The following is a 15,675-nucleotide window of genomic DNA, read 5'->3' as shown; positions in this document are numbered from 1 at the left end:
ATGGGGAGAGTGCAGTGGCTGATGCAGGGGCGGTGGAGCGGCTGATGGGGAGAGTGCAGTGGCTGATGGGGAGAGTGCGGCGGCAGATGCAGGGGCGGTGGAGCGGCTGATGGGGAGAGTGCAGTGGCAGATGCAGGGGCGGTGGAGCGGCTGATGGGGAGAGTGCAGCGGCAGATGCAGGGGCGGTGGAGCGGCAGATACAAGCAGGCAGCAGAAAGAAAGCAGCGGCGTCAGATGTAGGGGGGGGCACAGCGTGAGGAGAGCAACGGCGTCAGATGCTCCCATGCATCTGACGCCGCTGCTCTCCTCCCGCTGCGCCACCCCCTGCATCTGACGCCGCTGCTCTCCTCCCGCTGCGCCACCCCCTGCATCTGACGCCGCTGCTCTCCTCCCGCTGCGCCACCCCCTGCATCTGACGCCGCTGCTCTCTTACTGCTGAGTAGCGGCGTAACATGCAGGGGCGCAGCGGGAAAGTAGCGGCGTCACATGGAGGAGCGCAGCTGGAGAGCAGGGGCGAAGCACATGGAGCAGGGCAGCGGTGGATCGACTTCTTGGTACAAGATATTTTATAATGTGTAACCACGGTAGATACACAACGGAAAACACAGCGGTACAACTACACAAAATACCTTCCCGAAACGGAGCGAAGGGAATTCCCGGGGCCACGCACCGGACTCCCCCAGGGAGACCACCAGAGCGAACCCCTATACAGGGACTGTCCGGCAATCACCCCAGAAGGCCTAAATGCGCCGCAGCCGGGACACAAGGGGCAAGCGGTAAAAGTCCAGGAGTGTCCGTACGGGATGATTGTCCAGAGTGGTTACGAACCAGAGAGAACCGGGCAGAGTGCTGACCGAAGATGGCAGACGGAATCCGGGCACAGCTTTGAGAAACCGGGTAAGGTCCAGAGTCGGTCGGTCGGTAGTCTTTAGGAGGATCCAAAGGCAATCAGGATTAGCAGCAGCAAAGCAGGAGCACACAGCAAGCAGTATACTCAGGCACTGGACTAAGCTTAGAGGCGGCCTTTTAAGCAGCTGGACAGGAAGTAGGGCAACAGAACAGTAAACTCCATGTTAACCGAGGGCAAGCTCATTCAAAAGAGAACTGGAAAACCTGGAAACCTGACATGCACGGTGCTGCTTGGAGAAATCGGTCACAAGGCCGATCTCTCCAATCAGAGCTGGGGGCGGGTACAGTAAAACTCACTGAGCTCCAGCCAATGGCCAGTGCTGCAGCTGCACTGACATAGCTGGATTTCAATGCTTCAGCCATTTTCAATGGCTGAAACATAACACTGGCTGTGATTGGCTGACGAACGCCGCTCAGCCAATCACAGCCTCCGTAGGTCCAGGAAGGAGACACCACCCCTCCTGAGGTCAGGTACAAGTCCTCTCCTTCCCGAATCTACAGTTTTTTAAAACCGATCGCGGTGCCCGGTGCTCTGGTGCCGCGATTCCGCCATGACGGATGTATCCGTCATGGGTCTTTAAGTACCAGGGCACCATGACGGCTAGATCCGTCAAAGGTCATGAAGGGGTAAAGACACAGTATGAGGAGCATGAGGGTAGAATGGGAGTGAATACAATATAAAAAGTGAGGGGGGATGGGTGCGGACACAGTATGAAATGTGAGGGTGGATATACGGACACAGTATAAGAAGTGAGAGGAGGATGGGTGCGGACACAGTATGAGAATTGACGGGGGATGGGTGCATACAAAGTATGAGAAATAAGGGGGATATGGGTGTGGACATAGCATGAGGAGTAAGGTGGGATGGATGTGGACACAGTATGAGGTGTGAGGGGGATGGTTGTGGACACAGTAAGAAAAGTGAGAGGGAATGGGTGCGGACACAGTATGGTAAGTTGGGGGATGAGTGTGGACAAAGTATGAGGAGTAAGGGGGGATGGGTGCAGACACAGCATGAGGAGAGGGGGCATGGGTGCAGACACAGTATGAGGAATGGTGGGATGAATGCAGACACTATGATAGAGGAAGATGGGTTTGGACACAGTATGAGGATTGAGGGGGAGATAGGTGCAGACACAGTATGAAGAGGGGAAATGGGTGCAGACACAGTATAAGGAGGGGATGGGTGCAGAGATAGTATGGGAAGCAAGGAGGTGATGACTACGGAGGTTGTTATAAGACCATATGGGATGATAAAAATGTGAGGTGGCACATAATAAAGACTGGGTAGTGTGGGGGCGGGATGGATGCAGATACGACTGGGTAGTGTGGTTGGGGGTAGTATGTAGAAGAGGCTAAATGGGGGACAGTGAGAGGCCACAGCAAGGAGGGGACAGTTTGGCAAGGAGGCGGGAGTGTGATGAGATGGAACAGTATAGAGACTGGGCAGTAGAGAGGGACAAAGTGTAGAGGACAGTGTGAAGAGAAAGCCCTGTATGGAAAGGAGAGGGCAGTGTGAAGGGCATGTACCATAAGAGGGATTGTGTTTGCATCATATTTTGTGCAGGGAACACAGTGAGGGGCAATAATTTATTCAGGAGCGCAGTGTAGGGCAGATATTTTTATTCAGGGACATTGTAATGACACTCTTATTTTTCAGGCATCGTGTCAGGATGTGCTAAAGAAAAGCGGAGAAGATGGAAGTCTGCAGAGACAAGCTGCGGCCATTAAAAGTCATCATGGTATCTGGACAAGATGAAGAAAAGAAAAAGAACAACTCCGATCAGAGACGACGTCATCTATAAAATACCTGGATGTAAATATTTATTTATGATACTGACTAATTCTCATCAGTACTGTGGTTCCTGTATGGTCTGATATATGACTGATAACTACAACTCCCAGGGTCTTCTTACAATTGTTAAGGACATACTGGAAGTTCTAGGTTCATGCGATAAATATATATATACTAGGCTGACCTGACATTAAAATTGATGAACCGTGTACCGATTCTTTCTTGTGATGTATTCCTCTACTGATGAGGGTTTTGATGCTGTATCCGTACTGGTGGGGTTATATGGATGTATTTCTGTACTGCTGGTGGTTATGAGCTTTGTTTCTGTACCTATGGTGGTTTTGAAGATGAATTTCTGTACTGATGAACATTATGATACTTTCTTTCCGTACCTATGGTAATTCTGTATGTAAGAAGAGATCCAGCGCAGAAAGGAAGGCACTCTTCTCTTTATAAATTTCCAGATAGTTTATTCCATGTGCACACATGTGAAAGGTAGGTACAGACAGCCCGTAAGCAGGGGAAAAAATGACTAGCGACGCGTTTCGACCGTATTACACGGTCTTAGTCATGTGTAATACGGTCGAAACGCGTCGCTAGTCATTTTTTTTCCCCTGCTTAGGGGCTGTCTATACCTACCTTTCACATTTGTGCACATGGAATAAACCATATGGAAATTTATATTGAAGAGTGCATTCCTTTCTGCGCTGGATCTCTTCTTACATGCTTGTAGCTGCCCGCCCGATTGTCCGTGCTGCAGAGAGAAGGCCTGGAGACTTGGAGTGGGTGAGCTGAATTCCTTTGTCATTCATTACTGCTATGGTAGTTCTGTGATGTATTTCTGTACTGATGAGAGTTTTGATGCTTTGTTTCTGCATCTATCGTGGTTCTGGTGATGTGTTTCTGTACTGATGTGGGTTTTGATGCTGTGTTTCTGTCCTGATGGGGGCTTTAGTGATGTATTTCTGTACCTCTGATGACTCCCAGTTAATGTATTCCTGCGCTGTTATAAGTCCTGATCCTGTAAAAATTTAACAGTTCAGAATTTTTAAGATTACATTATACAGGGCTATGTTAATTAAGTATTGTGCCATCTGCCAATTTAAGGGTTACTGTGTTTTCTTAATATTAGGAGCATTACAGTTTGTGATGAGTCTGCAGTCACTCTGTGTCACTCTATGTGACTGCAGACTTCTGAGTTCTCACAGTGCGCACACTGCACACTGTCAGGATTCTTTGGTGTCAGCAGTGAGAGTGGGTGGTCACAAAACCACAAGTATGCTATTTACATACATGCAGTCACGTGTCGAGTACACATGCGTGATCTTGATCAATGAAAATGAATTGCGTGAGGCCGAACATGTCCAGTCAGAATGTGACCAGAAGTATACAAATCTCGTACTTGTGCTTATATGACCGTCCAATCTCACCATTGGTACTAGTGAATCCTAAAAGTGTGCAGTGCAAGCGCTGAGAGAATTCAAAAGCCTTCAGTCCCCTAAAGTGACTGCAGACATTCATCTCAAACCTGGACAAGCCCTTTAATTATAAAACTAAGCACTGTAGCATGCCCAATCCTAACAGCGTGTAATATACTCACTATCAGGATTCAGCTTTGCTTGCTGGTTCCAGCAATCATCACATGGCCACTCCACTCATATGTGATTTTCATACTTACGGTCATGTGACCGCTTTTCGCTTTCTTCTTGCCATTCTGTTTTCCACTGAACATTGAGAGAGTTAGGAAGAGCAGCTCGTCATCACATGACTCTAAGTATGAACATCGCTTTAGAATGATTGGTCACATAACGACTACTCAGACCGCTTTGGCGGAGGGAGTGCAGAAGTGGAGTTTTTCCAGAGTGGACAGTGGGACTGTGGAAGGTTTGAGGACTGGAGGCAGAGCTTGGTGGAGGCGAGGCTGGGTGGAGACTGGGTGGAGTCTCAAGGGAGCCCGAAAATTTTGCCAGTATGGGGCCTTGAAATTTCTGGTGGTGGGCCTGCCAACATGTAGTTTCATTATGGTGTTAGGTAGTCCTTTTTTACAGTAGGATGGGCCTCCAGTAACTCTGGAGGTTGAAAATCCTTACCAATCATAACCAAACTTAGTTTTATCACTTTTACAAAAGACAGAATGATGATCCGTATATAATCAGGGAAGGTTTTTATTCTTTTCACAGCAAACAGTGATCTTGAAAATGTGAGAAAAACGCAATATATATTAGAAAGTTGTAGAGCTGTTGGAGTGTTGTCATGTTACAGGTTTAGAAAACCAAAGTTTCACACTTGGACATTGATTATTAACTTAAGAAAAGAAGATTTGTAGTAAGGAATGCGAATATTTCACTAAAGGCATACTGCTGAACTACATGCAAATATCCTATCAGCACATATACTGTGAAAATCTGAAGAATATGGAGCAGGAAGAAAATGAAGTTATGTGCCTATTGCACACCGCCCAGTGCCACTTATCATGATGGGACTGCAGACACTAGACAGTTACATTTGTGATTATGTGCACGGATACATGACTGATATCTCGCCAAGGTTGCCAACTTGACTTTTCAATTTTTCTGGACAGATTATCAAAAATTCACTGACAGAAAACGACATCAAATATTTTTTACAGACACATTAGAAAAACATAATAAATCCTTCTGATTATAAGTGATACAGTCCATAGTTCTGATATGAAGACAATGTGGCGCCATGGACAAGCCAGGTCGTCACAGAACAACACCAACACACCCCACACTCCTGGTCAGGCACACCAAAGTCACACAAAAACCCTTGTTGCCTTCCTCCAGGGGCTGATGTCCACACCAGGGGGTGGGCCAGGCGGTTGGCCCCGCCCACCGAGGAGTTCACAATCCTGGAGGCGGGAAAAGTAGGGCAGAGATTGTGTTGGAAGTGAAAGTGGAAGGAGGGAAGTGGCAGAAGAGAAGCCTGAAGTTGGTCCGGGTGTGTGGCCCGGACGGATCAGCAAGGTTGGCAGACGGTGGTGACCGTCTGCAGGAGAGGCCTATTGGAGCTAACCGTAAGGACCGTGGACGGGCGGTGGCCCGGCGGTACCGAACCGGCACGCAAAGAGAATCCAGCATCATCCGGCAGGGGCTTACAGACCCCGGCAAGGCTAGGAGTCGCCGTGAATTTGCCAAATCCGTTAGCGGAGGGAACCTCCTGGGTTTCCCAGCAGCCAAGTCCCGTCAGAAGGCAACAGTCCAACCGAGAGAGGGAAACACAGTCACCGCCAAGGCTAAAGTTCCCAGGGCCAGAGCCTGCGGGCAAAAGGGGCTCCTTCAGCACCCATCCAAGCTGGGGAGCGGGTTACCGGTGGGAAGCCATTGGAACCGTACACGTTACACAGGTGCAGGGAAAGGCAGTCACCATCAACCTGCCGGGAGGAGAAACACCGCAGCCGTCTGTGGAACCCGTCCATCCAGCCATGTGTTTTACCGAGAACTGTGTCCTCATCATTGGCTGAGTGAGTACCACCGTGCCGTGCGGCACAGCGCTGCCCCGCGACCCTGCACCTCGCCAGGCCCCATAACCCGCCTGCCATCCATCCCTACCCCATCACCGGGCCCCTGGACAACCAACCCCCTACCCACGAAGGGGAGAACTAACATCCAGGCTGCTCCCAGTCATCGCTCCCGGGATCCCCGTCCAGAGCAGCGGTGGTGTCACCAATATCACCACAACCGTGGGTGGCGTCACGGACAATAACCAAATCCCCACAATCCAATCCCCACCCTTTTCACTCACGGGCGAGGAGCGCCGCTCGAGTCCCCGAGATCCGGCCCACCGTCCGAGCCACCACCGAGCAGCAGCAGCCGCAGCGGCCGGACCCGAGCAGTGGGAGAGCGCAGTGTCCCTTCCTCCGCCCACGACAACTTGGCGTCACGAACAGGATCTTACTGCTCTGCCGTCTGGTAGAGGTGCGCCTTGTTACCGCCGGAGGTGTCCGGCCGGAAAATTTGAGAAGCCGCCATCTTGGGCGCGAAAAATTCCCGCTCGAGCGTCTCCTCGAGTAGTGGAGGCGCGAAGGCCAAAACCCCGCCCCTGTAGAGAAGGAGCCGGAAAGAGACTAAGGGGGACGGAAACAAGATGTCTGCGCCCGACGAAGCCACTGGAGGGGCGGCGGACGCAGTTGTGGGAGCACCCGTAGATGGGAATGGGCCTGCACAGGTCCCGGCCGCGCTGGCGGGGGGCGCTGCGGCCCCAGCTCTCGCTCAGGTGATGCCGTTCTCTCTGTCCTATGTGCCCGGAGCTGCGCCTGGCTACCGCAGTACGATGGGAAACCTGATGCCTTGCAGGTTTTCCGGAAAATGCTTAGTCCGCTACTAGAGCTGTACCCCCTGACTGATAAGCAACGTGCAGCGCTAGTGCTGGGGCAGCTAACCGGCGCGGCTGAGCAAGAGGCGGAGACCTGGGCCGAGGGGGACCGGTCCTCTGTAGCCACCATCTTTGAGAAGTTGCAGACCGCCTTTGAGACCCGTACCGAGGCAGAGTTGCGGATGCAGTTCTATCAATGCCGGTAACGGCCGCAGATAGTATTCGGGACTATGCCTTGCGCCTGCAAACCGCACTCCGCACACTGAAGCGGGTGGACACCATCAACAGTGCGGACAGTAACAAAATGTTAAGTGAGCAGTTTGTGCAGGGGATGAGGTCCTCAGAGGACCGCAAACAACTTCGGCTGTGGGCCCTAGAACACCCTGATGTGGACTTTGCCGTATTAAAGGAACGGGCCATCAAAGCTCTGCAACCCCCCGCATCTAAAGCCCCTGAGCCAGCCCCGTGGCCGGTTGAGACTGCTCCCGTCGTGGTGGCCCCTACCCCACCAGCACCTCCAGTGCCTGCAGCCCCAAGCGGAACGATGGAAGAACTCGCTGCTGCTCAGGTTCACCGCATGGATGGGGACCTCGCTAAGATCCTCGCCGCACTCCAGCCTCCGACCAGATCCCAGGCCCCGGTGAAGATGCAGCTCGCAGACAGCCCTGAGGACGTCCCCTGGATGCAGCAGCGAAGGGCCAATGACTCACGGTATGGACCCCAACCTGTTACAGGTGCAGCAAACCCGGCCACTACTCCCGACGGTGTCCGTTAAACGAGCAACCCCTGGGGCCACGGGCCAATCCTCAGGAGTAGAACCCCATGGCCCCCCAGACTGGCGGGACCGGTACAACGGGGCCCGGCCCATCATCCCCGTGGCTGTGGACGGCATACCGGTTATGGCTCTCCTGGACACTGGATCACAGGTAACCACCATACCATACACACTGTATCAATGGTATTGGGGAAAAGACGAACTGGCTCCCCCAGATGCCAGTATGACACTGATTGCTGCTGATGGACTCCCATTGACCCAAGTGGGGTACAAGCAAGTGGGCATGACTGTGGGACGAGCTGAACTGCAACACCAGGGTATGATTGTGATAATGAATGAACCCAGTGATCATAACCCGAAGGTAGTGCTAGGGACTAACGTAATGGAGCACTGTATGAGTGATGTGCTGACCCTACTGCAGCAGCTGGCCGCCACGGCGGCGGGGAGCCGACAGAGAGCTGTGCAGCGTGAGATCAGAGCCCTGATGTACCGCCAACATGTGAACTCGACAGGAGGAGAGATTGGTGGGGTGAGAGTGATGGATGTTGCCCCTTTGATTGTACCTCCCAGGAGCGAGATGATGATTTGGTGTAGGGCAGCGGTAGGGCCCCAGGGGCGTGACTAACCTGCCATGATAGAGCCCATGCCCTCTGAACACTGGCCCACAGTAATGGCCGCCCGAGGGGTGGTAGATGTAAAGAAGGGGAGAGTGTCCGTGAGGGTGCTGAACTGCGGGGAGGAAGAAGTCAGGCTTCCCTGGTACGCTACCCTTGCCAAGTTGTTCACTCTGGATCCCCACACCATCCGCGAGGCCGTTCCCCCAACCTCACCACCTACTGCCAGCACTCACCCATCCCAAGGGGAGTTAGACGAGTGGTGCCGACAGCTACATGTAGGCACTGACGATACCCCTACACATCACAAAGAAGGGGTATACCGGGTGGTACGGGAGTATGAGCGAGTTTTTAGCAAACATCCCCTAGACTTTGGGCAGATTAAAGGGGTCCAACACCATATCCCCACCGGTGAGCACCCCCCTATCAAACAGAGGTACAGGCCTATTCCCCCTGCACACTACCAATGTGCCAAGGACATGTTGAGGAACATGAAGGAGGCAGGGGTTATTAGGGACAGCTATAGTCCCTGGGCCGCCCCGTTGGTACTGGTTAAGAAGAAGGATGGCACCATGCGGATGTGTGTGGATTACCGGAAAATTAACCAGATAACGCATAAGGATGCTTACCCTCTGCCCCGCATTGAGGAATCTCTGGCTGTGCTGAGAACCGCTAACTATTTTTCCACCCTTGACCTCACAAGTGGGTACTGGCAGGTGGCTCTGGCGCCAGGAGACCGAGAGAAGACTGCATTTGCCACCCCTATGGGACTCTGCGAGTTTAATAGCATGCCGTTCGGGCTGTGCAATGCCCCTGGAACCTTCCAACGGCTGATGGAATGCTGTCTGGGGCATCTAAACTTTGAGACCGTCCTACTGTACCTGGATGATGTGATTGTGTACTCCCAGACATATGAAGCCCACCTGGAGCACCTAGCCGAGGTGTTTGCGTCCCTTGCCAAATATGGGATGAAGTTGAAGCCCTCAAAGTGTCATCTGCTGAAACCCAGAGTGCAGTACCTAGGGCATGTGGTCAGTGCAGAGGGTGTCGCCCCTGACCCTGAGAAAATCTCCGCCATCCAGGACTGGCCGAGGCCGACCACGGTGAGAGAGGTGAGGCAGTTCCTAGGCCTAGTGGGGTATTACCGTCGCTTCATCAAGGGGTACACGAAGATGGCCGCCCCCATGCAAGACCTCCTCGTGGGACAGACCAAAGGTGGTAGACCCCTAGGAGCCCCATTGGTGTGGGAAGAAAGGCATGAGGAATCCTTTCGTCAGCTGAGAGCGGCCCTGACCGGAGAAGAAATCCTAGCATACCCTGATTACAACCACCCCTTCATCCTCTACACCGATGCCAGTAATGTAGGCTTGGGGGCAGTCCTATCCCAGGTCCAAGACGGAAAAGAAAAAGTGATTGCTTATGCTAGCCGAAGGCTTCGACCGACTGAGAGGAACCCTGAGAACTACAGCTCTTTCAAGCTTGAGCTCCTGGCACTGGTGTGGGCTATCACCGAGCGGTTCTGCAATTACCTGGCAGCGGCTAAGTTTACGGCTTTCACGGATAATAACCCGCTGACCCACCTGGATACAGCCAAGCTGGGCGCGTTGGAACAGCGGTGGGTGGCTAGGCTAGCAAACTACGATTTCACTATCAAGTACAGGGCTGGCCGTGCCAACGTTAATGCCGATGCACTCTCTCGGATGCCCCACCTGTTGGAAGAAGGGCCTGAGGATGACGACCTCGAAGAGATTGAGTTGCCCGCATTTCATCAACCACCGACTGAGAAGGTGCATGTCCATCAACAACGGGTAAACCTGGAACCGCTGCCCAGCCAGGAGTGGCAAGAAGCCCAGGACCAGGCACCCGCTATCCGCCTAGTCAAGATCTTGGTGGAACAAGGCGCTGCTGGGATAGACCCTGCCGCCCCAGCCGAAGCCCAACGCCTGTGAGGAGAACGGACCCAGCTGTATTTACACCAGGGGAAGTTGTACCGTGAGCTGATTAACCCGAAGACTCATGAGAAGATCCGCCAGTTGGTGATTCCCCAAGCTAACGTGCCCACCGTCCTGCAAGCATACCATGATGGTGCTGGACACTTCGGATGGAAGAAACTAGAGATGCTGTTGAGAGAGTGGTTCTATTGGAGTGGAATGCGGGAATCTGTAGAGGCCTGGTGCCGAGAGTGTGGCCCTTGCACGCTGAGAAGGAAGGATGAGGCCAGCCAGAAGGCGCCCCTACACCCGATCGTTACACATCAACCGCTGGAGCTGGTTGCCCTGGACCATGTAAAGCTCACCCCCAGCCGAAGTGGGTACACCTACGCTCTAACCATTGTAGACCAGTATTCAAGGTTCATGGTGGTTGTCCCAGTCAAAGACCTAACTGGCCGTACCGCAGCTAGAGTATTCCAGGCTTATTTCTGTCGACCACATGGATACCCTGAGAAGGTGTTTACTGACCAAGGCCTGGCCTTTGAAGCGGAGGTATTCCATGAATTTTGTCAGTTGTACGGCTGCAAGAAAATCCGGACCACGCCTTACCATGCCCAAACCAACGGCATGTGTGAAAAGATGAACCACCTGATCCTGGGCCTCCTCAAGACGTTGCCGCTAGAAGAGCGGAACCTGTGGCCGGAGAAGCTACCTGACTTGGTCGATATGTACAACAATATCCCTTCCAGCTCAACGAAATGCACCCCAGCATACCTGATGAGGGCTCGCCCCGGCTGGCTACCAGTGGATCTGGACATGGGATTGGAAGCCCCAGAAGCACTCCCTTCGACAGCTGAATGGGACACTCGGCGGAGGGTGCAGTATCGACAAATTCAGGAGTATGTTGAGAAGAACTTGAGTCGGAGTCGGGAACAACAGGAGCAGCGCTTCAACCAGAAGGCGTCTGCTGGCCATTTCCAGCCTGGAGATGTAGTGCTGAAGTGAAAGACAAGGACCCACAAGGTGGATGATCAATGGGAGCAAACCCCATATGTCATACAGCCCACAGGATGGGAAGATGGGAAGGCCTACCAGATCAGTCGTGACCAAGGGGGCACTTTGGCCACGGTTTCCCGGGACCATCTAAAGAGGTGCCCACCAGCATTGAGGGCAGCGGCTGAAGCTCCGGTTCCTAGACCGGCGGAGAAGGCAAAAGAGGTAATCCACACCATAATGGGTGAGTTTCCAGCAGACTGGCCTACCCAGAATGGCGCGGTGATTCTTCCAGTGATACGGTTCCCACAACCCGTGGATGAGGAAGTGATGGAAGTGGTCAACCATGAGCCAGTGCCCAGGGATGAACCTGTACCCAGCTCCCCTATGCCTCCGCCTGCCCCACACGATAGCAGGGAAGAGGAACTGATTGTTCCCTCTGCCCCACTGCCTGTCACCACTGACACCGGACCCCGGAGGTCCACTCGTCCTAACCTAGGTAGACCCCCACTTAGGTACAGGGAAACTACTCTTTAAAGGGGGGGAATTGTGTCTGTATGTGTTGAAAGTACCGTTTGAAAGTGTTAACCAATGATAAGTGAATGATTAACCGAAGATTCACCTGATTGACAAAGCCTTGATTTAAACCGGTCGTTGCCGGCAACTGGTCCCCGTTGGGACCCCTTTACCAAATACGTAGGAACTACTATGGACAAGCCTGAGAACTTGTAGGGCAACCACGAACTTGTGGCTTGTAAATAATTATGTTTGTGGCTTTCACCGTTGCCGCCTCCGGAGAGGCAGATTGGAGGAAGGGCCCGCAGTGGAGCAGGCTGGGGCCCAGCCACCACCGGAACCGGTGGCGATCCTCTGGGGGTTTCAGGGGTTCCCCATGGACGTGGGTCCCCTGAAAAGGACAGAACCCGCTCGGGTAACTTGTGCTGGACTGGGGTCAAGGGGTGCTGCCTGTTTGCTTAGGGGCAGCATCAGGGCCAGGTTGCTTGGGTGTGAGAGAGCGGAAGCCAACACCGTTAGCAACATTTAAGTAAGAGTACCTCCCGATGTGGGAAGATGTTATTATACTTGTAATATGTTTACCGTTTTATCTTTTCCAGTTTGTGAAAATAAAACCGGTGATGGACGGGCAGCCCGCGGATGGTCTGCATTTTACTAAGGGGGAATGTGGCGCCCTGGACAAGCCAGGTCGTCACAGAACAACACCAACACACCCCACACTCCTGGTCAGGCACACCAAAGTCAGACAAAAAACCTTGTTGCCTTCCTCCAGGGGCTGATGTCCACACCAGGGGGTGGGCCAGGTGGTTGACCCCGCCCACCAAGGAGTTCACAGTCCTGGAGGCGGGAAAAGTAGGGCAGAGATTGTGTTGGAAGTGAAAGTGGAAGGAGGGAAGTGCCAGAAGAGAAGCCTGAAGTTGGTCCGGGTGTGTGGCCCGGACGGATCAGTTGGCAGACGGTGGTGACCATCTGCAGGAGAGGCCTATTGGAACTAACCGTAAGGACCGTGGACGGGCGGTGGCCCGGCGGTACCGGACCGGCACGCAAAGAGAAGCCAGCACCATCTGGCAGGGGCTTACGGACCCCGGCAAGGCTAGGAGTCGCCGTGAATTTGCCAAATCCGTTAGCGGAGGGAACCTCCTGGGTTTCCCAGCAGCCAAGTCCCGTCAGAAGTCCAACCGAGAGAGGGAAACACAGTCACCGCCAAGGCTAAAGTTCCCAGGGCCAGAGCCTGCGGGCAAAAGGGGCTCCTTCAGCACCCATCCAAGCTGGGGAGCGAGTTACCGGTGGGAACCCATTGGAACCGTACATGTTACACAGGTGCAGGGAAAGTCAGTCACCATCAACCTGCCGGGAGGAGAAACACCGCAGCCGTCTGTGGGACCCGTCCATCCAGCCATGTGTTTTACCGAGAACTGTGTCCTCATCATTGGCTGAGTGAGTACCACCATTCCGTGCGGCACAGCGCTGCCCCGCGACCCTGCACCTCGCCAGGCCCCGTAACCCGCCTGCCATCCATCCCTACCCCATCACCGGGCCCGGGACAACCAACCCCCTACCCACGGAGGGGAGAACTAACATCCAGGCTGCTCCCAGTCATTGCTCCCGGGATCCCCGTCCAGAGGAGCGGTGGTGTCACCAATATCACCACAACCGTGGGTGGCGTCACGGACAATAACCAAATCCCCACAATCCAATCCCCACCCTTTTCACTCACGGGCGAGGAGCGCCGCTCGAGTCCCCGGGATTCGGCCCACCGCTCGAGCCACCACCAAGCAGCAGCAGCCGCAGCAGCAGCGGCCGGACCCGAGCAGTGGGAGAGCGCAGCGTCCCTTCCTCCACCCACGACAACATCACCTGCATCCCGAGCAGTGGGAGAGCGCAGCATCCCTTCCTCCACCCACGACAGCATCACTGTGTACTAAAAACTGATGACAATTAAAATAAACATAATTTGAATGTCAGGGCCGGAAATCAAGGCAGATCAAAGCAATTGAATCACCCCCACCCCAAAGGAATGGGTCAGAGACTAAGGTGACAGGAGCCCTAACACACCCCCTCCGATGGGTCTGGTAACAAGCTCCAATGACCAATTTCACTAATATTGCTATACTTTTCACCTAAAAATACCAGCATAAGTAAAAAAAAGTGGAGTAATTTATGGGTGTGACTTAAAAGGAATCTGTCAGAAGCTATTTGCTATGTAAGCTGAGGACAGCATGCTGTAAGAGTTAAAATGCAAAAAGCAACTGTGCTTCTCTTATCAATGTGTGTAGAATTGTTTATGTAATCTGAATGGTTTATTACCCTGTGATTAAGATTATAGGACTATAAACATTCCCTGCTGTTAGTGATACCTCACAATGAATGTACAATCTCTATTGAGAGTCTGGTGTGGGTACAGACAGCTATCTCAACCCTGCTGTGTTCCTGAATCTAAATTCTTTGATTGTTTCAGAACAGTTTCAGCCAGTAATCTATGTGATACACCTTTGGATTCAGAATCTCCTTGTCGATATTATGTTGCTGCCAGATGAGGTAGAAAAACCCTGCTGACAGATTCCTTTTAATAGGGCATGCAATTTTAAAGTTAGCCATAGAATCATTCATTGATTGTGGACCATTTACACAATACAAGTGACAAATAATAATATTAATATATTAAATGTCAAACCCAAGGATAGTCATGGAAACTAATATACATTAACTGTATTGGGGGCTGTTTGGTTTCAATTAAGATGTGTAGCATTTGGTGGATAACGTAATGGAATCTAAATAGACCCCTATTATACATAAAGTGATATGGCACCAGCTGGAGATAGCCCATGTCTTTCTGGCAGAACTGATTACAGTGCCTCTGCTCCCTTCCTGAGCGATGCTCCCTTCAATTCTATCCACGTCATACAGATGTAAATACAATTGTAATACAAGGAAAGTGTACCTGCTGGGGCGCAGGCGGTGAGCGGTGTTAGTGACTCACTGACCTCGGACACTGCTCACCTGTCCTATTAAAATTCTACAGAGGCGGGAGAGGAATCTAGAGGCATACATAGACATTCTGTTCAAAATTTCACAGAAATTTGTAAGCACCAACTCTCTCTTCCTATCTTAGTAATAGGGAAATCTGTATTCACTGAACACAGATCCCACACATGAATTGGGAATTTTGAAGTTGAGCGCCCTTTGTATTGTACTCTTCCTCTGTAGATGCTTAGTGCTGTGGCCTCACCCAGATGAGTGGAACTGATTAGCACATGGTGGGAAATTAGCATCATTTTCTCTCTAGTCTTTAAATCCCTGAATTATGTCAAGTGTATCCTCAAAAGTTTATTCACAATCATTATAGCAGAATGCCATTAGTTAAACAGCCAGATTTCCCATGACAAACTCTTTTTAACAAATGGAAAAAAACCTGAATAGCTGCAGTAAGAAGTCAGGAACATATCAAAATATACAATAAATTTACAGATCGCTCTGTGTGTCCTTCTTCTGACGTCGATTACGGAAATGTCGCTCTATATTCATAGTAACTTCTCTCTGCAGATTCCGATTATTCATTTGTCCACGTGACTTCACCCAGTTATGCTGCAACACACTCTGGGCAGTAAATCTCTTCAGTGGACTTAGCACTAGCAACCTGCTGATCAAATCTTTTGCTTCTGGAACAGGATAGAAATTACATCATTAACCACTAGATGGCAATATATAGCCATAAAAGCATAAAAATAGGCAGGACAGCAATTCTCACTCTCCTGTTCTATAAGCAGATGCTTACTATGTTTCAGTGTTTATACAAACTATTATTGC

The 15,675-nt window shown here is 51.9% G+C and overlaps 1 protein-coding gene across 1 annotated transcript in view; it reads right to left on the bottom strand.

Annotated features, from left to right (window-relative positions):
- Nucleotides 1-4,865: 4,865 nt before the first annotated feature.
- Nucleotides 4,866-15,675, bottom strand: part of DCLK3 (doublecortin like kinase 3) — an 84,369-nt gene continuing 73,559 nt past the window's right edge. Inside the window, exon 5 of the mRNA XM_075315071.1 lies at nucleotides 4,866-15,527. Within this exon, the coding sequence (XP_075171186.1) occupies nucleotides 15,331-15,527 (197 nt within the window). The 3' untranslated portion in view covers nucleotides 4,866-15,330. The remainder of the gene's footprint in view (nucleotides 15,528-15,675) is intronic.

This window comes from Anomaloglossus baeobatrachus, chromosome 6 (assembly GCF_048569485.1).
Source record: "Anomaloglossus baeobatrachus isolate aAnoBae1 chromosome 6, aAnoBae1.hap1, whole genome shotgun sequence".
NCBI lineage: Eukaryota > Metazoa > Chordata > Amphibia > Anura > Aromobatidae > Anomaloglossus > Anomaloglossus baeobatrachus.
The sequence above is the reverse complement of the archived record's forward strand: the minus strand, read 5'-3'. Positions and strand labels throughout refer to the sequence as shown.